This window comes from Xiphophorus hellerii, chromosome 10 (genome assembly GCF_003331165.1).
Source record: "Xiphophorus hellerii strain 12219 chromosome 10, Xiphophorus_hellerii-4.1, whole genome shotgun sequence".
NCBI classification, from domain to species: domain Eukaryota; kingdom Metazoa; phylum Chordata; class Actinopteri; order Cyprinodontiformes; family Poeciliidae; genus Xiphophorus; species Xiphophorus hellerii.
The window spans coordinates 24,743,816-24,768,330 of record NC_045681.1 but is presented as its reverse complement, the minus strand read 5'-3'; the positions used below and the strand labels follow the sequence as shown (position 1 = coordinate 24,768,330).

The following is a 24,515-nucleotide window of genomic DNA, read 5'->3' as shown; positions in this document are numbered from 1 at the left end:
GTCTTTGCTTCTCTCTAGATTCACTGGATTAAGTACGTTTTTCTACTTTGTAGCAAGTTGAAAGTATGTCTAGCCTTCCTCTCTGCTGTTGCATATAGCAGAGATACAGACAGGAATCTAGTTTTCCTAGCCCTTGTTAGTCACAGATATGGCCCAGTTGTGGCTAAATGGTATGTGTGTGTACATGTGCGGAGGGTTGCTGGTACAAGAACAGTGTGACTTCATTTTAAGCTAATGCCACTATATAATACTAAACTAGGCTACTGCTGAAAACATTTGTACATTTTTTTTGACATGGAAATGATTCATCTTTAAACAAACAAAAAAAAAATATTGGAAAATAGACCAGCCCTTTATTTCTTGTTCAGTGGAAAGATTTTAGTGTGTGAGCAGTTAAGTAACAGGATGTGAGAGCTGAGCTGTCTTATTGGTGTAGCTCTGATTCAGACAGGAGCATGTGTCAGAGATGTATTGTTCTCCTCTGTAATAAAAACAAACTTTTGCCTTCAGGAATCAGAAATGAAATTGAATATCAATTATTTTTCATATTGTGTGTATGGCGTATGTCCCTCCTATCTAACAGTTTGAAGTAACTGACTCCAAACTAAGCATCTGATCCTCTGTTATCAGCTTTAGTCAACAAATTAGAATCAAACAAATATTATTTACATTTTTTGTTAAAATGTTATGCAGGAATGCTTACATGTTCAGTGTTGAACATAAACCAAACTAAGTTTAATCTATATGATAAAGTTGTTGCCTTTCTCATACTTATGGTTAAACTGGTCTCCTAACTACAGCCATAGGTTTTCTTAGAGGTTAACCTGAATTAGTTGGGTTTTCTTTAGCGTCTGGAATCTGTGACAGCCGCGTTGACATTTAAGGCCTCCATACATGGGTTGTGTTTTACCCCTGCACCACTGCAGCAGCCCAAAAGGTTTTTGACAAATATGAAGCAGGCCTTTATGGTTTTTTTTGGTTGGTAGTGGTTCTGTCCTTGGACAACTCTTCAATAAAGGCAATTTATTGAAGAGTTTTAGATTCTCTTAAGTCTTCTGATCCTCCTGCAAGAGTCATTGATGATTTCATGGAGTGATTTTGGAGGTCAGCCTCTCCTGAGAAGGTCATCCACCATGTCTTCTCCATGGATAAAGGTTCTCTATATAATACTAATACTGTGGTTCTCTGGACTCCCAAAGCCTTTAGAAACCACTGTTCTAAAGGCAGTCTGATCCTCTGCTCATGATGTGCTGCTTTTTATGAATCCTCAGCCTGCTTCATGTAACTGGAAAGGTGCTATGTAGGGGATGTTTTGATTCTACGGTCTGGCTGTAATCAGGCATGGTTGTGGCTAGTTGAAGCCAATTGAAAAATGTGATCAGTTAATTATTTAATAAGAAAGCAATTATATTTAAACTTCAGCTTTAATAAATAAAATTATGATTTAACAAGCTGCATATTGTATTTTCTTTGGTTGTCTTTGTCTGACAGTAAAAGCATTTTTTTCCCTCTGCATCAAACTGACCTTGTTATAAATTCAACTTGTGGCCCTCTAATCTTCTGAGTGGCGTTTTGTACTTTGACCTGTCCAGCAGTAGGCGACATACGGCGTAATTTAAAGTGTCATATAATGATGACCAGCGGTTCATGTGAAGCAGAGTTGTGTTTCATGCAGTTCCAGCTAAACACGTCTGTGTACTGAATGAGTCAAACAGGTAACTTCAAAGCTGACTTTTTTTGCCTTTGAACTGTCAGACTACCTCTGCTGCTTCATTTATTCATTACTCTAGAGCTCTTCTACAGCCTCATCTCTTTTCTCTCCATCCCTCACTTCCTCTTTGCTACTCTTCATCATGTCCTATCTTCACCCTTCTTCTCATCTGTCCTATAACTCAGTAATTGATTTGATTTTCCTTCATTTCTGTTTCTTGTTTTCACCTTTCATGTTTTGAGTTTTTAGTCTTGTGGCTTGTTGTGTAACAGTGTCAGAGGAAATGTCAAGTTTCTTATTGTTGATTTCTACATATATATACAGTATATACAGTATATATATATATATATATATATATATATATATATATATATATATATATATATATATATATATATATATACACTGTATATACTTAATATACATTAAGTATATATATATATATATATACAGTACAGACCAAAAGTTTGGACACACCTTCTCATTGAATTCAATGAGAAAGTGTGTCCAAACTTTTGGTCTGTACTGTATATATATACATGTATATACTTAATGTTCTGTATAGTTAGAACATTAAGTACATTCAGTCAAGATATTTGTATTTTTCACAGGGATAAATGATTCTATTGATAATAAGTTGTTTGTTGTGTTGTTTTCCAGGTGTTTAAACCATTGGTTGGGAAGAACCTGTTGTCTTCAGTAACAGCAGTGGAGTTCTTGCTGGACCGTCAGCGGGACTTTGTCTCTAACCAGTCAGCCTGCCAACCATACCAGGTAATAAACCATCAACTCACGGGCCTGATGAAATCTATATATTTGTTACTGACTGGCTGGCGAAATATTACCCAACATTTGCAACAATTGTGCTTTGGGATTTGTTTAACCACACCGTGTTGTAATTGAGACCATCTACTCTGAGACAACACCACGACCAAAACTTAAAGGGAGGTGAAAACAGGGCCACATCATTGTGACTCCATTTTCTAGATTCATGAAAATGTAGTTGTTGCTCCAAACATTTGGAGACAATCTTTTCAGCTTGTTTATAATTAAATTGCAATAAAACAAAAATGCACTCTTCTGTCACAATTGATAAAGAGGTTTGAACCTCAAGGTTTGAACATGGAATTATCAATTTGCATCTCGCCATCTCTCCAACTACTATGGTCTCATTGCGAATTAAAAATGGTTGTTGTAGACCTAACTCCTCAGGCCAATCACCGACTGCAGTCTGCTACCAGGAAACCCAAATTGGCTATGTCCGGCTTGCACCTCCACTGAGGTGGTTCCAAAAACCAGGAGTAACCGCACAGGATCTGCAAATAGAGATGAATCTGGCCGGGGCAGACTGGGGAAGAATAGGTTAGAGCCACACCCGTGTACCAAGGTTCTTCACACCAAGGTTAAAGTTGCTCTCTAGTACCACTAAACTTCCTGTCACTTTAAAATCTGAATTAGAAAACTAGTTTTTACTTTCATTCCTATATTCCTGTTCCACATTCTGAGGGGATGGCCTCTGAAAACGAAAGTTACTACTGTAACTATGGTTTTATGAATCCCAAATGACCGCCAGAGGCAGTGCTTCAAGCACTGAATGATCATTCTTGCGCATGCGCCGGTCGAGTACTAATGACAACAAAGTCACCTGTGACCTGCCGGGGACCCACGTGACTCTATGTAGTCACATGGCACCCGCCGTTCAATCCCTCAACCTTCTCGCGAGAAGCAAGGATTCCGAGGGACCAAGCATTCTGGTGGTCATCTACAGGTGAGTCAGATAAAACGACAACAAAGTAAGATCAACTCAGCGCTTGCAGAAACCCCACCAGTGAGTCAAAAGAGCCACAAAAATGAATGTGGCAAATCAAAGCAAACAGTAAACTACTGCTGAGAAAAGAACAAAACTTACCAGTCGTCGCAGCGGTTACCTGAGATCTGGCAAAGGTGAAAACAGCTTGTGTAGGCCCTGGAGGGCGAGACTTACCCGCAGCTCCGACCAAACTCGGTCACTGGGCTACTAGCAACAAGCTGCTAGGATAACAGTGGTACACACAGAAGCAACCAGCTTCACACGACCACACACCTGTACTCAACACACCTGTCAGCGAGAAGAACAAAAGGGATTGAACGGCGGGTGCCATGTGACTATATAGAGTCACGTGGGTCCCCGTCAGGTAACAGGTGACTTTGTTGTCATTAGTACTCGACCTGTCCAAAGGTGCTCGATGCACCACCTTTGGTCAGTAGGGATGAAATACAACTGTAAATATATATACATCGTCATATATCAGACTTGTCCTATTATTATTGCTAATCTGCAATGGTTTTTCATAAGTGAAGCCTACTATGATTGCAAAATTGAAAATGTCAATGTCACCTAATTTTGAACAAGAGACTTGTATTTCTCTGAGAAGCAACAGAGTATTTTGCGTTTTATGACAGATGTCCATATTGTAACTTGTAGAGAAATAATTCCCTAATGGAGTCTGTATTGTCACTTGAGAGTAGCCATGGCTACCATTAGCAACAGAGAATATGTATATAAGAATATTGAATGTTTCAAATGACACCTCTGATGTAATAAATCTTCCGCAGACAGTAAGGCACAGACACATTTAAACTTCTCTCATGTAGTTGTGTGCTCTGAATTTGAAGAGTGTGTTTCAGGACAACTGGAAGCAGCTCCTTGTTTTGTTCTGGAACACTGTGTTCCACTCAGTGTCAACCAGATGGGATGGCTGTGTTCTGTACTCACTCCCTTAGCCAACAGTTTGTGCATAAGACAAGTCCTAATATCCAGAGAGAAAGAGAGAGAGTCTGTTTCTGTGGTTTCTCTGTTCTTCCAGAGGCGAGCTCTGCTGCTGTTGCAATTGGTCTGTGTTGTAGTTTGTGATTCGTTCATGTGTGTAAAACACTTGTGATGACCATTTGTTTACTTTCCAGTGCTGTAACATTTCTTAATTTCTCTCATCTTGATTCAGTCTTAGATTGGTACTTCATGGGTTTATAATGAATGATTTCCTTTCCAGCCCTGTGTTTGGAAAAACAAGTAGAAAATCGGTGAGTTAAATCAAGCTGGGTTTCTTTGCAAAGTACGTTTCAGCAATAAGTCAGCTCAAAGTGGTTTACATGAAAAAAGTTACACAATACCAAACCAAAAAAATTACATTAAAGTGGGAAAATAAAGGAAAGTAATAAAATGTGTAATCCAGACTACAGGGAATTTGTTTTTCAGTTATTATGAATCGAAAGCAACCCTTAACTGGTCGGTTTTTAGCCTTTATTTTAAAGAGCTCAGTGTTTTGACCATGGGTAAATGCAGTTTTGTGGCCGATTGCTGATTACTGGCCTTTAAGAAGCCTGACCTGGTGGTTCAGATTTCTTCTGCCATTTTTTTGTCTGACATGTTGTTAAATATAGCAAGAAAGGTGCTGAGTTGGCAACAGTGGACTGACTATTGTTAACTGCAAATGTTGAGACATGACCTGGTAAAGCCTACGGGCCTATCAGTCAAACCTCTCTCACAGGAGATGAGAAGAGGACAGTGGTTGATTTTTAGACCTCTGGCAAGATAGATCAGATCGGCTTCACTTGTAAGTATCGGCTGATCACCAGTCTCCCAAAAATAAGGAACCAATTAATCGGTGCATGCATGGTTTGGACTGTTTTGCCGTTTTCTGAAGGTTTGTTCCAGATCAGTGGTGCATAGAAGCTGAATGCTGCTCCATGTTTGGTTCTGGATGCAGAGCAGAACCAGAACCAGAAGACCTGAGAGGTCTACAACAACAGCAGATCTTTAATGTATTGTGGTGTTAAGCCATTCAGTGATTTATGAACAACAGTATTTTAAAGTCTGCTCTATCTTCCTGGTTTTTAGTTAGAACTCCAGCAGCAGTGTTCTGGATCAGCTGCAGCTGGAGGATTGATTTTTTTTTTAGATAAACCTGTGAACACACAGTTGCAGTAATCAATGCGACTAAAGATAAACGCATGGATGACTTTCTCTAGATCTTGTTTAGACATTAGTTCTCTAATCCTGGAAATGTTCTTCAGGTGATAGAAGGCTGACTTTGTAACTGTCTTTATGTGGCTCTGAATGTTCAGGTCAGAGTCCATCACTACTCCAAGATTTTGCACCTGATCTCTAGTTTCCAGCTGTAATAAATGAAGCTGTGTGTTGACTCTAGATCGTTCCTCTTTAGGTCTGAAGATAATAACTCAGTTTTGTTTCTGTTCAGATGAATAAAGTTATGGCACATCCATACATTTATCTGTTCTGTTCATCTCCTCAATATTTAAATGGGTTCATAGCCACCTAGTGACATTGAAATGTGGAGTTGCTTTTAATCTGCATAGTTATGGTAGCTAATCTTATCATTGTTATTAGGGATTCACCGATCCACATTTTTCACTTCAGATGCTGATAGAGATATCTGAGCTTTAGCATCAGTCAATACGGATCCAATACAGAAAAACAGCTGAACTGACTTGAAGCCTTTCTTTCTTAAACACAAACATAAATAAACTGAATTACAGATTGATTTGATTATTTTGCACCAGTACAGCACATTTAAATACACCAAGCATGTTTCACAAGCTTGGTGAAACATGTAAAAACACTTGAAGTTGTTCAGTAAGTGCAATTAGGAGTAGAACAGCCAATGTAAAATACAAAATAAAAAAAAACAGAAACTGAGACAAACAATAGTTTGACTACCTTTGGCAGACAAGCAAAATCAAACTGCAGCAAACCTTCCATCACATGGTTGAGAAATATAATGTCAAACAAATAATAAACAAGGTTTCCTCTAGGATATTTAAAAACCGTGTTAGTGAGCTGTCAGGAAGGGCATTAATATTTCTTTAAATGCTGCAAAATACAGAAACAAAAACCCTCTTCTGCACCATGAAATGTAAGAGTTAGGGACTCATTTCTAATCCTCCATGGGGTCCTAAGCAAAAACCACAGCCACTTGGGGTTCCCCAGAGCAATTCATTCTTTTCTTTTTGCCTGTATAAAGTAAGATTTCTACATAAGCAAATATATATTATTGTAAAAAAAAAAATCACAATATTGAAATTGTGAGTTTTTCTTACTATACCGTGTTCCAAATTATTATGCAAGTGATATTTTCTCAGATTTTCTTAAATGCTCAATGCAAATGATGGTCAGTATAATTTTCAAGTCAGGAACTATTACAGTATAAATCAAATTTTACTGAACAAAGTTCCCCATGAGAACAGTATTTTTTCAAAAATAAAAAACTCAAAATGCACTGTTCCAAATGATTATGCACAGCAGATTTTCTAAACATTTTATGGATTATAAAGAACTGCAAACGGTCATTCTTTGAATGTGCAGCATTAAGTGGTCACATGTACTAAAATCAAAAGCTATTTCAATCACAAACATCTTAACAGACCAAGTTCCATGTCAACATAAGACCCCTTCTTTGATATCACAGCACAATTCTTGCATCCATTGAACTTGTGAGTTTGTGGATAGTTTCTGCTTGAATTTCTTTGCAGGATGTCAGAATACCTTCCCAGAGCTGCTGTTTTGATATGAACTGCATCCCACCCTCAGATCTTCTGCTTGAGGAAACTCCAAAGTTTTCTCAATAGGGTTGAGGTCAGAGGAGGATGGTGACCACACCATGAGTTTCTGCCCTTTTATGCCCATGTTACGTCTTTTATATTTAAAATAAGCTCACAAACTTCTACGTTGTCGGCCATGTTTGTTTACTCTAAATTCACGTGTGTTATAGTGGGCTTTTCCTGTATTTTCGGTCTGGAATCTGAATGCAGGTGAGAAATCAGTTCGTGTGTGGTGTGTTACTCTTCCTGTGTGGCTGGCTGAACACCACACACTGCACGATCGGGCCGATCGAACGCGTTATACCTACGATTTTGGTCGGCTAGTGTGTAGTCTCAGGTTTTGAAAATCGGCCGACGATAGGCCGACAATTCTAAAATCGTGTAGTGTGAACTGGGCTTAACCAAATAAATCTAAGAAAAGAGAAGCTTCCACTTCTCAGATTTTTACATGTGGACGTATTGTGTCTGTGTAAATTTAAACATCCAGGTTTATGAAGGAGACCTTTGATCCACATAGAGCCATAAAACTCTCTCTCACTCACACACAAACCGTGGCCACTCCCATCGGTTTATCCAGTTGGACAGGAAGAATGGAAGGAAGGGGGAAGGGGGTCCAACGGTTTGGCAAAAATCTACAATGAAATCACTGTTCAGTGAGCCAGCTTGCTGCTCAAGTCTGTGGGTTGCTGTTGCTAGAAAGTTGAGTGCTGACGCTGAAAAACAGGCAGATAATGAAAGGGTCTGTGCTGACTCAACAGTCTAAGAAAGTCCCTCCTCAGTCTCAACTTTGCACCTGGGTTGCACCAAATCTTTTGTGCTATGTTTACTATCTCTTGCAGTAGCATGTGACAGCAGTGTAGTTTGATCAATAGACAATGTCCTGTTGTCCAACGTCCCTTATGATCTAAACAGCTCTACAGCGGACAGAATTTTTAGTTAATTTGTAAAAACAGCTTTTAAAAATGACTGAATGAATCAAACCTTATTAACACAGAATGTGTTACACTGTACATTGTGCCACAGAGTGCTTTACAGGCTTAAAAACAGGAAGGCAGACATTTAAATTACAATAAATGATCAAATCAAGCAGACAATTATTTGTGACAAAACAAGGAATTAAAAGTAATAGAAATCATTTATATGCAGAAAGTGAGGAGGTGTTGAAACACAGTCGTTTATAATAGATTAGTGAGGAAATACTTTGAGATTTGTGCTGTTAAATCTTGGCAGTAAATCAATTCTAAAATAGACACAGTCAATGCTGAGACTTTAAAATCAGTGTGATGTGAGTTCACTTTCTGGTAATGTGGTAGTATGAACAAAGTCTCTGCATAGTACTGGCAGGTAAAAGGTGATACTCTGGCAATGTTCTTAAGATAGCGTTTATTTTTTCAAGAAGCTCCAGTTTGAATATGACATACTGAGTGCTGCACAGTGGTGCAGTTGGTAGCACTGTTGCCTTGCAGCAAGAAGGTCCTGGGATCGATTGACTTAAAGGAAACTCTAAAATACAGTTAATAGCACAACAGAATTTGGGTTATCATGAGACAGTGATACAGAGCTGTGAGTCATCAGTGTAGCTGTGAAATTTTAACTTTGTTCATATCTCCTGATGACACCCCCCAACAATGGCATATATAGATTAAAAAGAGAAGGACCTACAGTTGGAACATCGTGTTGTGGGTCATAACGTTTTGAGGAGCAGCTTTCTGTACTGACAAATAATTTTCTGTTTGCTGAGACATGAGTAGCAACCCTTCAGGACAGCCTGTCTAGCAGAATGATGTTGTATCAAAAGCTCCACTAATGTCTAGTAATATAAGCTCTGATCCATATTTTACTGCAGACCGTTTAAAATCTGTTTTGGTGCAGTATCTGTGCTGTGATTGGATCTAAACCCAGACTGGTATTTTTCTGGAATGCTTTTGGAGTTGAAATGAGAGTTTAGTTGGCAAAGAACAATATTTTAGTTCATTCTTTTTCTGTTAACTTTAAATTACATGACCAAAGTTCAGGATTCTGTAGCACATCATTTAACTCAACCTTTCATGCTGGATATCAGAGTTTTATGGAGTTTACATTCAAATATATAAACAGTTCATTAAAATAACTTTGATCTTATAACATAGACGTGCTCTAGAGCCCAGGTGAAAAATAAAAGCTTAACTCATTTTGCATTCTAGGCACGTCTGCATTTTGTTTTTATGTAGTCATAAATGTATATTTAATTTCAATAATTTCATAACTGAAGAACTGATCATGTACTGTATATTTTTAGTCTTTCTTTCCAGATCAAGCTGTATTCATGCGTTCCAGTCATAGTTTTACCAGTAACCAATCTTGTGGAGGCTTACTCCTTGAGCAGAATGCTGCAGTCAGCTGGGTGAGGAAGTTGAGCTGAGATCTATGAGTGCCTTGTCTGTTTGGCTTCTTGCTGAGTTCAGGTCTTTTTTTATCAGCGTTTAATCCTGCAGCTCTGCACTGACTTCACCCACTGACTGACCTTATGTTTATTTTGGTGAAATCGCTGGAACCCAGTAGTGCTAGATGGATTAGTAAAATGATTGCTGTTGTAATTTTACTAATCCATTACTAATAAGAAGTTGTCCCATGCCCCCTAAAATAAGTACTATTAGTAACACACCCAGAGCTCCATACGCAGCTGTTCATAAATTTGCTGAACATGTTTTTGTATGTTTTGTGAGAGAAATATCATTGAGGTTGGATCTGTTAACACTACAGTCATGGAACAAAGAAAACACACACTCTCAGTTGTAGTATTTGGAGTATCAGTAGTTGATAAAAACGATTTAGTTTTTTCCAGGTTTTTAAATGATTTTTAATCTGACATTAAGTGTCCAAAACTGCACAACAAGTTTCACAATACTATGCAGTAAACAAACTTTCATTGAAGATCAGCAAGTTGCATTAGCTCTGTAATAACAGCTGCAGCAGTCCAGAGAGGCGCCAGATGAAAACAGGACTGTTCCATGTTCCCCTTTGGAATTTGGAACCAAATTTTCAACCATACAGAAGTATTCCTGCTGAATAAGATGGATTTAATATGTATCACAGATGTGTGACTGGATGGATCCGATGTGATCACCCTACCTGGGGAAGAGTTTGAATAACGTGTGGAAAACTGGAGGCTGAAATACAATCTACTGTTTTCCAAAACTTGTCGTTTAAGTTTCAGGAAGATTCATTTACCAAATGTTACATAAAATATCCACAGACAGCTGCAACTTATTGTGCAGCTCTAAAAAAGAATGAGATAATAGCACCGTATCAAGTTAACACACTAACTCCCTATTTAAAGATTGTATTTGATTATAAAATTATTATTGATCTTTTTGAAAGCTTATTGTGTTTTGTACCAACAGGATTAGGCCATTATCTTCACAAGCCAATGTGACATAAATTGACAAAAAGCTAAATAAGAAGTGATCATAAAAGCTCAAAGGTCACAAACATCCCATGTTCTAAAAATTCCACGTTCATCATCTCCAGAATTAATTATTTCAGTTCAGTGTAAAGTCAGAAGGCCTTCTGCACATATCCTGGTGGAAGTAGCTAAATATGTGGAGAATGATTACAAACAAGGATCCCAAACACAAGGCATTAGCTGAGTGAATGATCAGCGTACATACCTGTCTACTCCACATTTTCCTCCATTATAGTAATTACGTGCCCCCCACACCCTGCCTTCCATACTCCCTTCCCCTGCTCTTACGGTAGTCTACTCCCACTCCCCTTTCCGACAGTAGTTGCTAGTCCCGGACATCAAATTTCCCATATTCTAATGTCCAAAACTTGACAAGTATGTCAGCGTGTTCCAATGGCCTAGTCCAAGTTCTGACCTCAAACTGACTGAAATGATGTTAGGATTTTATGAAAGCAAATCAGAATCTCCTGAATCTTAGCAGACTAAAGAAATGTTAAAATGAAGAGTGGATTAAGATCCTTCCATAATGATGTGAAAGACTGACGTAGTCAGACAGAAAGCAACTAGAAGTGACATCTGTTAAAGGCAGTTCTATGGGACCCAGCTGGGCGTTGATGCAGTCTAAAGTTCTGTCTCGAAATCAAAACTAACAGGGATGGTCAAGTTAAAATCTATTTATGCTATAAAATGATGCAAAAGAGAAAATCTTGGTAATACAAGTAGAGGGAAAAACAGCATAGAGCTTGTTGGTGATGCTTGCATTCACATGATATCCTGAACTCTGGAGAAATATCTGCCATGTGTTAGTTCGGAACGTTTTCATTTTTTATTTTTCAAAGGATTGTAAAAGACTGATGACTCTAAAAGGTTCTGTCAGTCTGATGTTTTTATATGAAAAATGTGTAGGAACCCTGATCTTCATCTGCTAATAAAAGTTGAGAAAATCTAAATGTATGTAACTAAATGTAAATGTCTAATGTAACTAAATGTAACTATTCCTTTTAGAAAGGAAAAAAGAACCATGTGTACATTTATAATGTTGGTTTATACTGCATAGCTCAGGGGTCGGCAACCTTTTCTATTCAAAGAGCCATTTGGGACCGCCTCCCAATAAAAAGAAAGCACTTGGAGCCACAACCCATTTTGACGTCATATATATAAAAACCTATATGCCATGTACAAAAATCGATACTATGTTGCGTTTATGAAATCAACGAACTGCTGCAGAGAACACAAAATTTTATTTCTGTATGTAACAAAACGCATTTTACACTTTGTTGATGCTCAATTTCAAACAAAATACCCTCTGTCTATTTGGGTCTTTGTATTTAAGAAATAAAAATCAAAACTTACCCAACCCGCACTGAAGGAAAAATAGAAACAGAATGCAGTCACCTGTCCTCCTGTTATTCAGGAGATAAAAATCAAAACTTATCCAAATATTATCCACCGGCACTGAACGAACCAAGCAAACCAAAAAATGCGCAGTCTGCTTCTGTGTCCCGTAGTACGGTACGGAGCCCTCTGGGGGACATGGGGAATTTTTTTCTTTTGCGTTCCCTCGCAAAACTTTTGCGTTACCTCGCAATACTGTACTGGTCAGTTATGCAGCATAATTGAATACTGTAAGCCTTTCTTACGGTGGGCGCCGTATTTTCTGCTTTAATGGTTATGTGAGGTTTTTCCATAAATGTTAGTAGCCTATCTTTTTGTGAAATATCTGAAGTTTTATATCTTTCTTTAGGGTAGAAAGGCACCACAAACCTACGATATAAACAGAAACTTTCCGTAAGTAGGAAAGAAATAAAAATACATCCTAATTTGGACTATTTCTGAGTTATTATCGCGGGTAATAAATCATCTGACAGTTTTGATTGTGTCTCTGTTGTGTTCATAGTCTGAATGGTTTAAAGGGCTGCTTTCAGTGCCGCTCCATCTTAGCCTTAACAGACATAAACATGCAGTAAAAAAATCGATTTTCAATCAGTGTTTTGCACCAAACAGTTTTTACTATTAACAAGTTTTTATTATTAAAAACACGACAAACTAATGATGGTAAAGGGCCGCACTGGGTTAACTCGGGGAATCTCATCTGTCCGTGTATCAATCAACTCCAGACCTCTTCTTTGTTCTGTCACAATTATCGATTTATTCCTTTTTGATCATCATGCTCCAAACTTTGCAAGGACTGACCGCCCCGCTCACCTGCTTCCTAATACACACAAAGCCAGTATCCTTCCCATTCATACCTGATGACGTCACTCCCACATCGACATGCCCACCACCCCAGTGTCAAAGCCTCCTGCTCCTGTCATATCAATAATTACTTATTTCATTCATATGGCTCTTACAGAGCCTCAGTGAAAACTTGTTTATTGTTATTAACTGTTTGGTGCAAAACACTGATTGAAAATCGATTTTTTTACTGCATGTTTATGTCTGTTAAGGCTAAGATGGAGCGGCACTGAAAGCAGCTCTTTAAACCATTCAGACTACGAACACAACAGAGACACAATCAAAACTGTCAGATGATTTATTACCCGCGATAATAACTCAGAAATAGTCCAAATTATAATGTGTTTTTATTTCTTTCCTACTTACGGAAAGTTTCTGTTTATATCGTAGGTTTGTGGTGCCTTTCTACCCTAAAGAAAGATATAAAACTTCAGATATTTCACAAAAAGATACTAACATTCATGGAAAAACCTCACATAACCTTATATTAAAGCAGAAAGTACGGCGCCCACCGTAAGAAAGGCTTACAGTATTCAATTATGCTGCATAACTGACCAGTACAGTATTGCGAGGGAACGCAAAAGTTTTGCGAGGGAACACAAAAGAAAAAAAATTCCCCATGTCCCCTAGGGGGCTCCGTACGCTTCAGCCTTTCGCATCAGCTCCGAAATGGCCTTTTTTTCTCTCCTCTCTCTCGGGATATTTTTTAGCAAAGACAGAGTGTTTGCTCTTGAAATGTCTTTCAACATTTGACTTCTTGTTGTTTGCTAGTCTTTCGCCACATATTAAGCAGACTGGTGAACCAGTTTCATCAGCGGTGAAAGCAAAATGATCTGTCCACGTAGCATTAAATGTTCTGCCATCTTCAGAATGTTTCCTTTTCTTGGATTTATTCATGATGTATCTTCCAGGCAAGGATCAAAAAGTCAATAAATCAGTGCGCTAAAAAAATGCGGTCTGCCAGACATGTGGGGTTCGCCAGGAATGCCTGTCGCACATCAGCGGACATGACGTATATTTTGGGTGCTAAAAATGTTCAAAACTTTTGTTTTAATGTTACAAGTTTACCATAATATTCAGATTTAGAAATTTATTTTAAAATGATTTTAATTTATAATTTTTTAATGATTTAATTTTAATAAAGTATTCTATTTCCCAAAGTCACTGGGAGCCACAACAGAAGGATGAAAGAGCCACACGTGGCTCCGGAGCCATTGGTTGCCGACCCCTGGCATAGATCATGCATTCTAGAACATGTCTCCCTCTGGAAAACATTGAAATATTCCCTGTATATTTAGTTCCAACTTGTTACTCTACAAAGGGTGGTTCCCTCTCACTGTCACTATTTAGATGATCTCACCTGGAAGATCTGCTCATGTAGTGTTGGGGAGTTTCATCAATGTTGACCAGCTTAGACAACTTCATTGTCATTTGGTTGCTGATTAGTTGGTGTCCAACATGTTTCAGGATGAGGTGGACAATCAGAACCCAGTGTTAAGAGACAACCCTCAACTCCAAGAAGAAGTGAAAGGGTGGCTTAAAAACCAGAAGGTGCAGGAAATTTTTATGCAAGGTAAGCATCAGTCAGTCGAACCTTGTTTCCTCACGGTCTGTTATGGTTGTTATTGCTTTGACCATGATTGAACTTGAAGTATTGTTGCATATTTAAACAGTGGTACCCTAAACCTGTTGTTTTTGTTTCAGGACCCTACTCCCTCAATGGCTACCGTGTGCGTGTGTACAGACAAGACTCGGCCACCCAATGGTTCACTGGAATCATTACGCACCATGACCTCTTCAGTAGAAATATGGTTGTTATGAATGACCAGGTATATGAGAAGAGAACTCAAGATATAATTTGACTTCCACTGTTGAATTAAGTCAGCCGTTTTCAGTTTGTCACTGGATTTTTATATTCAGAAATCAGGTTGATTGAATTCAGCTTTTAAAGTGTATGTCTTATATTGTCATAGTTAAAGGCTTTTCAGTGTGGTAGATCATATTTGCAATATTATTTGTAAATATGGTGATTATCTTGACTAAGTATGGTGATGTTTATATTAGCACTTTGACTTTCAGATTATATGGCACCAAAAATTAATTGTTTTTCAACTTCATGTTAATCAGGCCTGTCCCCTGGTTAACAATGAACAGTGTAAAACATGGTTGATGTGTGTTCAGGTGCTAGAGCCTCAGAATGTGGACCCATCCATGGTGCAGATGACCTTTCTGGATGATGTAGTTCACTCGTTGCTAAAAGGAGAAAACATCGGCATCACCTCTAGACGAAGGTCGCGATCGAGCCAGAACAACTCTGCTCATGTGAGTATCTGGAAACTTGTGTGTTTTTTTTATAGCTCTTGCGTAAATCTTGTTTATTGTAGGTTTATGACCACTAAGATGAGGCTCTCTGTGACTGGAATACATTTTTCTATTTCACATATCTGACTGTAATTTTTGTATCTTAAAGAGATAGATTTCAAACAGAAATGAGACTGTCTCACTGGATTCCTTTAAAACTTAGTCACATGCACTTAGGCATAGTGAGGTTTGTCTTTTTTATGTGTGGTGCTCAGTCACCACTCAAACATTCTGTCGCTCAGATTAGCAGTAAGATCCTGTCATGTCACTGGTGTCTGCTAAATACATAAATTTGATCATTGTCTTTTATGTTATTTTGTTTTATGTTTTATTTTTATTTTGTTCTTGTCAGATGCCTCATAAGACAAACATGAATAAAATAGCTCACATGTTAGAAATCAGTAACTTCTGGCCCCTACAGTCATTAATAAAATCTGTCCTTGTCCCACAATCATTTCATTTTGATTTTCCTTTTGTTTTTATTATTTTCTTTCCTGTTTGATACATTAAAGATGGCAGGAGGGAGACCCGTCGGGACCACTGGCAACTCTCAGGTATCCTTAACCCCCCTCTCCTCCATCTGCTCCCTAATCCTCCATACCTGCACTTTCTAGAACACACAGAGGTTAAAATAGTTTGCTAGTAGACAAGTTTCATTGTTAATCATAGCTTTGACCCCTTTCATTCATCGTTCCACTATAAACTCACACTTTAATCACTTTGTCCTTTCATATCATACAAGTTGATCTGTGGAGGTCACATATCCGCCTTCTTTTAGAGACTGCAGCTGGGGTCTACAACTGAGCGATATGTACAGTACAGACCAAAAGTTTGGACACACTTTCTCATTGAATTCAATGAGAAGGTGTGTCCAAACTTTTGGTCTGTACTGTATGTCAAACATTTCCCCCACATCTGGGTTTGTTGCAGTTCTCATTCTGACCACTGTTTTAAAAACAAGGAGAAAATTGCAGCATTTTCTCCTTCATGCTATTATCTGCAGCTTATTTCTCAGATCAGACATGCTGGAGGATCAGACGGTGATTCTGTTCTCTACACACCCACAGCTTCCAGTTATTGTTGTGTGTTCACTTTGTTTCACATTGCCACGCCACACTTGTTCCGCAATCCCATAATAGATGTTTCAGGTCTGAAACACCGGCGTATCACTGGTTCAACCATAGAATAGACTAAAACCTCCAGTTCATCTTGCACCTGTAATGTTGAAGTTTTGTATCGATATCCATTATGACTTTAGTATTGCTCCCTCATCATATCCACCTAGTGTGTTATCAACATTTAGATTCTTGGATGATTTCAGTGACACTGTTTGCACTGAAGGTTTGTCTGAAACATGACCTAAACAGATAGGGCTCTGCTCATTCAATCAGTTCCAGTGACATTTTGCTGCTCTCGTCAACCAATAGTGGTACAAAGGTCATCTTCAAGTGACAGTCAAAAGAAAATTCAGTTTTGTTGTTGAAGAGGATTTTTATGTCTTAAAGACAGAAGTCAGAAAGCAGCTGTGGTCAGTACAGATATAAACTACAAGCTTTAATCTGATGATGAGGCAGTTTGTGTTAAATCTCTGATGTTGATTTTTGTTAAAGCGCATGTCTAACTCCTTTTATTCTAACAGAGTCATTACACACGAGCCCAGGCCAACAGCCCCCGTCCCATTATGATGTCATCCGGACCCAGCCCTAAGACCTCCCAGGGGCCTCTGGCCCCTCAGCAGCAGAGTCAGTCGCAGCAAACGCAGCAGACGGTCAGCCAGTCGTACCACTCACCAGGCGGCAGCGGGCGAGAGCAGAGAGAGCAGCGCGGCGGCCGCTCCTCCAGGAGGAAAGGCTCTGACAGCAGCGTTCCAGAGGAGGACAAGGACCGGAGAGAGGAAACCACTGGGAGAGGTGAGCAAGTTTGACATTTGAGAAATGTACATTTGTAGTTAATCCGAAAAGTATTCACATTTCAATTTTACCACATTTTGCTGTCTTACTCCCTACACACAGATATCCCTTCTGTGAAAAATTGTATTCCAAGTTTTTTTCTGTAGCCGCAGAAAATACGTACATTTTATCAACTCTTCATAAATCATAAAGTGTATTTTCTTTCATCACCAGGCTATTGATAATACCAATAAGTAAACAACAGAAAAATGCTCATTTTATCTTACATAGTAACCAGTTACTGCAGGTGTCATCACAGCAGTGTGGCTGACCCAGGCAGTCAGCTGCTCAGTCCAGCCAACCTTCTCAGTTTTCTGACTCTTTCACCCCCTCATGTGTCCAGATAACAGAATTGTTAACATATTAACTGCTGCTGATCTCCCTCCAAAACCAGATCCTTGCTGCACTTCTCCTCATTAACATCATTTTTAACAGAAAGCCATTCTAGCAGGTTGTATTCCACCTGCTACTCCTTCTCCCAGGATGCAGCCTCTGGCTCTTTTCGTTTCTCAGTCATATGTTTGTTTTCAAAACCTCACACTAAATGGCAATCTGGATCTTAGATCCAAATTAGATAAAACATTTAAAGAGATTGTGATGAGATAAGGCCTTCAACTTTACCTTCTAAATACCTCTACATGGAGGGAGGCCATGGTGTGATGAGGTGCAGCTGTTCAGGGTTGAATATGTGCATGATCATGTTTTCTGCTCTGGGTCAAATGGTCACACAGCACTGATATCATCTGCTATCGTGTATTTTAAGTCAAGCAAATCAGCAGTCGATATTTTTTCTTTGACTTTGTCTCCTTATTATCCAATTCCTTTATTCACCTGTCAATGTTTTTATTTTGCAACCCACTAAACAGCCCTCCCCTCTTATTGTCCTTTTAAACATCTGGGAAAAATCTCTTTTTACTTTACTATTGGTCAAGTTTTCCTCTCCAGATATATTGTCTTTTATCTAAACTGAGGTTTTGAGATTCTATGTTTATGTAACATGATAAAACTAACAGTTATTGTTTTCATTTGCCCAGAATCTAAGGCCAAGGTAAAGCAGACTGCAAACAAACGCAGGAAAGGTGAAGAAGATGAGAAGAAAGCAGGTCTGAAGAGACTGAAGGCTGACATGACTTCAGATCTGTCAGAGAGCAGTGACTCAGAAAACCCACACAAGAGGATCACCCACTCATCATGCTGCTCCTCCTCTTCATCATCCTCGTCATCTTCGTCCTCCTCCTCCTCTTCCTCTGAGCCTAACTCTGAGAATGAGCTAAAGACTCGCAGCAGTGATGTGATAAAAAGTGCCATTTCCAAAATGGAGGACGAGGAGAAGCCAGTGTTAAAGGGACCCAAAATGAACGATACCTCGTCTTTCATCAGGTGCTTGTCTCCGTGGGCGGAGCTCCGAGCAGCTGAGGACATTAAGAAAAGTGCAGTAAAAGATTCAGGTCAAATTCTGACAAATGAAGAGGAGGAATTGGAGGCAGTGACTCGGATCACCCAGTCTCCACTGCAGCAAGCGTCTCTCATACCTGACATGGTCCAAAGTGGAGCTGGGGAGAACACCAAGAACACTGTAAAAGGTAGGCTGCAGCCTGCACTGTAAAAGGTAGGCCTTTCAGCTGCTTCCAGCTTCTCACCCTGCTTAATGTTTGTCTTCCAGCATCATCTCCATCCCAGACTCCATCACTGTCCCAGCTCCATGGCAACAACGTGATTGACATTACAGACGACGCTCAGGCCACCGTACACCAGGAGAGCTCGGAGGCGGTCTCGGCGCTGCTTGCCTCCCAGAAAGACGAGTCGGTGGCCCTCTCCCCGTACCTCCCCCTAAACCCCTCCCCCGTCTCCTCACCTCCTGTACCCACATCCCCGTCCCCACCGGAGGGGTGCCGCAGAGCGGAGGTGGACTCACTCATGAAGCCACCGGGAGTTACTGGAGGCAGCGTTACATTGCCCAAAAGTTTAAACGGCAAAGTGGAGTTTACCCCAGCTGAGGTCATGAGGTGAGCCTCTGGTGTTTTCCTGGTACGTTCATCCAGCAGAAAAAGCAATGCTAAAGAGACAAATAAAATTTCCATCCGGCCACGTAAAAGCATATGAATTACTAAAGAAATAAATGAAATGGAAAGAATATATGCACTCAACCAATCCCTTGTGTATGCTGAGTAAAACAATCCAGCTCAGAAACCACTTATTATTTAATTATGTAGGTTTTCACCAAATCCCACTGCAGCTAGCAGAGCCAGCTGACTCATTGCATCTATTTGACTTTCAGAATATTTACTTCCTACAAAAAAGGTGTTTAAAAAATTTAATGCAAATTAAAAAATATTATTGTGTCAGAGAACACGCATGAGTTTTAAAGAAAAATTAGTGTACTACTTAAAGTCTTCTACATAAAGGGAAAGAATAAATATAAAAAATTATGCTAACTTAATTTCATTAAGCTGGTTTATTTGTTGGTTGCTTGGATGTTAAAACTGACTTCAAAAGCTTAGTTCGCACGGTCGACAAGTGTCAAGTAATGAAGTAAATGTACTTTGTTACTGTACTTCACTTATAAATGCTGTAATTCAGTATGTATAATGAAGAACAGTATTTTACTTTTACTCCCTACATTTCAAGAGAAACATTTGTATTTTCTATTCCTTACATTATTGCAAATGACTCCATTATGTAATCAATACGATGTAAAAGTTGGAGAAACAGGAAAATGTGCGGTGCAGACAGAAATCATGTCGTCTTCAAAGAACATGAAACCGAACCAAAGCTCCGAAACGCATCAAGCTGTCCACGAATGAGCTCTGTACAGTTCAAACTAAATTCTCCTGTTTGAAGAAAAACTAGCATGCACCCATGATATTTTATAATTTTTTTTATAAAGGAGGTTTTTATTTAATTTATCTTCACTATACCAACAAAGCTAAGGAAAGCAAAAGAAGAGAACTTCTTGATGCCTAATACCTTTTTTTTGTCTTATCAAGTCATTTTGTATCTTTAAAAGTGAACATGTAGATTTTTTCCCTACCTAACTAAACTTCAAAACCTGTTGGGTTTTTTTAACTTAGTTCAAAAGAAGTCTTTTTTCACATGTATTTGTACTCATACTTAAGTATGGTGTCTTCTCTAAGTATCTTTTTCAGAGAAGAAAAAATTGTTGATCCAGGATCAGATACACATACTGGGGCTGCTGTAAAACAATTATTTTAGTAATATTATAATCAATAATACTGATTATTCTGTCGATTTATCTAGAAATCAAATAGAAAAAAAAAATATTGGTAAACTCTGCCATAACATCAATATTGGTCCAAATTTTCTTACATGTGTATTCCTAACAATTACTTTTCTGTAGTTTAGAAAATTAATCTGTCATACAAATAGCTAATTTTTAAGTCAACCTGGACAAAAATTACACATAAATCTGAAATTATATTCAGTTTAATAATAAAAATAATAAAGCATCAGGCTGAAAAAGACACTATCAAAAATACTCAAGTCGCATTCATCTTTAGTCGTAGCTCATCTGTTAAACAGTTTAATAGATGAACTCTCACTTTCCACACACAGCCACTTATGTATTTTGTGTCCTTGTGAGCAACAGCTCTTTGACACCTTTGTCACACACAGACACACACATGCCAGCTATGTACACACCACAGTGCACTCCGCCACCTATTTGTTGTGACCAGGATAGTAGGAAATTCATCTGTAAAGCTGCACTTATGCTAAGCATTAGCTACAGAACTATTTGCTCCACACATGCTGGGCACTGAAACACCAACTCAGCAGCAAATAATTTGCCTAGAAGAATTTTAATAATTTGGTTATTTGAATGATTTGATACATCATTAATGCCCTAAAGCAAGGCAGAATGATGTGTCTGTTGTCTTTCTAGTGGTTAAAACATCACTGTTTGGGGAGTGTGTTTGGAACTCACATGTTCTTTTCCTTTTGTTGAAGAAATTAGCAGATTTGTTAAAGTTCCTTTTGTCCTATGCGTTTCCAGGCCGGTCTCATCCATAGCTGAAACTACGCCCCTGGTGGACAAGGAGAAAACTGTTGTTTCTCCTCATCAGCTTCATCATCAGCAACAGCAGCTGCATGAGCAACAACACACACAACAGATGCAACAATATACAGCTGTCCCCCATGTAGTTCCTCTTTCTCTATCTGAGGGTTCCAGTAAACCTCCACAGCAGCAACCCCCCCTCCACAAGACCCCCACCCCCTCCCCGGACTTGGTCAAATCCAAAGTGAGCCCCAGCCACACATCCAGTCCTGTTCAGAAATCCCAACCCCCCAGCAGCTCTCACAACCAGTCGTATCCCAACCCGAACCCAGTGGAGCCTCTTAAAGCTAAACCCCACCCAGGCCTCCTGGACATCTCCAAACCCAAAGCAAACACTACTCCTGAGGTCAGTAAGCATAAAGTCCTGAGGTACCCCGACTCCTCCCCATCCCCAAGCGCTCGCTTGCCCATCAAGGTGGACTTAGTGGAACCTCAACGCTCTGGTTTCAAGCCAGTGGGGTTGCGGTCAGAGGCGGGTGGAGTCAGTGCGAGCAGCAGCACAAAGAGTCCGCTGATCATCGACAAGAACGAGACCTTCACTGTTTACAGGGACCCAGCATTAGTTCGCTCAGACTCAGATAACTCTGTCACTCCATCTAACTCCTCCAACCATGTGGCAGCCTATCTGCATCCCCATCTGCACCCCTTGCACCCCCCCTCTCCACACTCCCCTTGCCTAACATCTGCATCCCATTCCCATGGTGCCTCTCATCTCCTCGCCCCTCCTCACTCCTCACCCCTCCCTCATCCACACCTCCTGCCCCCTGGAATGCTCCCAGCTATGCATCCTCCCCCAGGCTCCCTGTTTGCAGGACACCCTCGGCTGGACTCCCCAGGCGGTCTCAGCCACCTTGCCCTTCCTCACCCAGCAGCCACACATCAGCAGCAGTTCTTGCAGGTGTGTGTCCTGATATAAGAACCACAATAATACCTCCACTGTTTTAAACTCATCCTTTTCTTTCTTATTCTGAAATGTTGCGTTGGGGAAAGGGTCCACTAAATCTTCCCTCTGTTTTCAGGGTCATGGTGGAGCAGCAAGTCTTAGTTTGTTCCCCATCATATGGCCTTACCCTAATGGAACGCCACCTCCATACCCCCCAGGACTCAGCCTCCCACCAACTGCTAAATGGGTGCACTCTGAAAATCCCATCACTGTGAATTCTGAGGCGTCTTTAAGGAGGGTAGGTGTAATGCTCAGAGTTCAGGGGGTTTGAAGCACATCTAGCTTGTATTTCATTGGGATTGTAGGACATAAACTTACAAAGTAGCACGTAACTGTTAAAGCTGCAGTATGTAACTTTTCCAAAAACATATTTTTTCCATATTTATTAGAACTATCACTATATTGTGACAGCATGGTTTGAGACCAATAATCTGTGAAAAAAATTAAGCTCCTCTACCTCCTCCCTCAGCTGCTATTGCACTAATACCAGACAGAAACAACCAATCAGAGCCTGGAGGCGGGGCTTAGAGCTGTCAACCTCGTGCACATCGTGCTAAATGTGCTAATGGCAGAGTGACAATTTAACAGATAGGAAAACTGTTGGTTTTTTTTGTTTGTTTAACCGCCGTCATCATCCTCTACCTCCTCCCTCAGCTGCTATTGCACTAATACCAGACAGAAACAACCAATCAGAGCCTGGAGGCGGGGCTTAGAGCTGTCAACCTCGTGCACATCGTGCTAAATGTGCTAATGGCAGAGTGACAATTTAACAGATAGGAAAACTGTTGGTTTTTTTTGTTTGTTTAACCGCCGTCATCAGTGGCTATGCTAAATAACCTTAGCATTCGTGGCAGGCTATGCTGCAGTGACCCACCTGTAGCTCAGCAGAAAGCAAATGGGAGGGTCTGAGCATAAGAGTGATTGACAGCGCTAAGACCCTCCTCCTGAGTCTGGTTGGTTGTTTTTGACTGAGCTGTGTATTTTTGCAGGTAGTACTGGGAGAAGGCAGAGGAGCATGAGTTTGTTTTTTCACATTTATTTCTCTTATATTGCACTGTCATGACATAACTTTTACAAATATGTAAAAAACATTTTTTGTAAATGTTGCATACTATTGCTTTAAAACATTTTCTTTAAGTTTTAGTGTTATTGTGTTTACTTTGTTCCTGCTGTAGCCATTTACCAGTGATGGTAAAGTGTTTTCCTGTCTGGGTTTTGCTTGTCCTGTGCAGAACACTGCCAGTCCATGGCTGCATCAGGCTGCTGGTAGTTCCACTGATGGTCTCGGTTTACTGAACCACATTCCAGTCAGGCCAGCCAGCGCTGACGCTCACCGCCCCTCTGCTAAGATCAGCACGCATACCAACCCATCAATGTCAAAGACTGCCATGGATGTTCATAAAGAGTAAGACAATAAATCTATAACTTTATTTTCCAAAAAATAGTCTTAAAGGTGATTAATTAAGAGTGATGTCTGTTTTGAGTTAAAACCCAACAATAGCTTGTGTAAAACCTTCTATTCTTAACAAAACTTCTAAAAAAAACTTGCCTATCATTAGTTCTATGTTTCTAATGGTTAATGTATTTTCAAAATGGAGCATTAAGGATACACAAACCACTGTTGCTTATCTAACCACCATTAACATTTAAAAAGGGTTGCAAAATGTTGTTTTATGATGAGATTTCAGGCAAAAGCATCTGCTTTAACTTGTTTGTATTGTCTGTGTGCAGAGATGTGGAGAAAAAGGGTTTTGTGGATCCCGTCAGGAATTTAATCTTTGCTCAAATAAAACCAGACCAGACAGACAGAAGTCGTACTCCAACAGGAAAAGATGTCCACCTGCACCGCCTTTACCTGGATCCGCACAGCAAAGCCCGCCTGACAAATACACAGGTATGTAGCTGCACTGTGACATCTTGTGCAGTCAAAGTGCACAAGTGCATAATCAATGATGATTTCTTTACAAAGCCATCATCACTAAAGGCTTTCTAAATAACAGAGACATGGACTCAAGTTGTGAGTTTGAATCTAGTCAGACTCTAGTTACAGATTCAATGGCTTTAGATTTGACTTGATGGACTCGACTTGGACTTGAGGCATTTTACTTGAAAATGAAGGTGTGTGCACACAGTTTTAAAAATGACAGTAAAAAATATTCTGGATGGTTTTACCCAAACAACATCTAGACAATGCAGTA

General features: G+C 39.6%; 1 protein-coding gene across 5 annotated transcripts in view; it reads left to right on the top strand.

Annotated features, from left to right (window-relative positions):
* Window positions 1–24,515, top strand: part of jmjd1cb (jumonji domain containing 1Cb) — a 125,282-nt gene that overhangs the window by 82,958 nt on the left and 17,809 nt on the right. For 3 of the 5 annotated variants that reach the window (XM_032573473.1, XM_032573471.1, XM_032573474.1), the window contains 12 exons: window positions 2,372–2,485; window positions 14,457–14,562; window positions 14,694–14,818; window positions 15,171–15,311; window positions 15,863–15,904; window positions 16,990–17,260; window positions 18,334–18,882; window positions 18,963–19,305; window positions 21,312–22,272; window positions 22,394–22,555; window positions 23,550–23,722; window positions 24,049–24,211. In XM_032573473.1, the coding sequence (XP_032429364.1) occupies window positions 2,372–2,485; window positions 14,457–14,562; window positions 14,694–14,818; window positions 15,171–15,311; window positions 15,863–15,904; window positions 16,990–17,260; window positions 18,334–18,882; window positions 18,963–19,305; window positions 21,312–22,272; window positions 22,394–22,555; window positions 23,550–23,722; window positions 24,049–24,211 (3,150 nt within the window). The remainder of the gene's footprint in view (window positions 1–2,371; window positions 2,486–14,456; window positions 14,563–14,693; window positions 14,819–15,170; window positions 15,312–15,862; window positions 15,905–16,989; window positions 17,261–18,333; window positions 18,883–18,962; window positions 19,306–21,311; window positions 22,273–22,393; window positions 22,556–23,549; window positions 23,723–24,048; window positions 24,212–24,515) is intronic. The other 2 variants (XM_032573475.1, XM_032573472.1) reach the window with 1 other exon arrangement.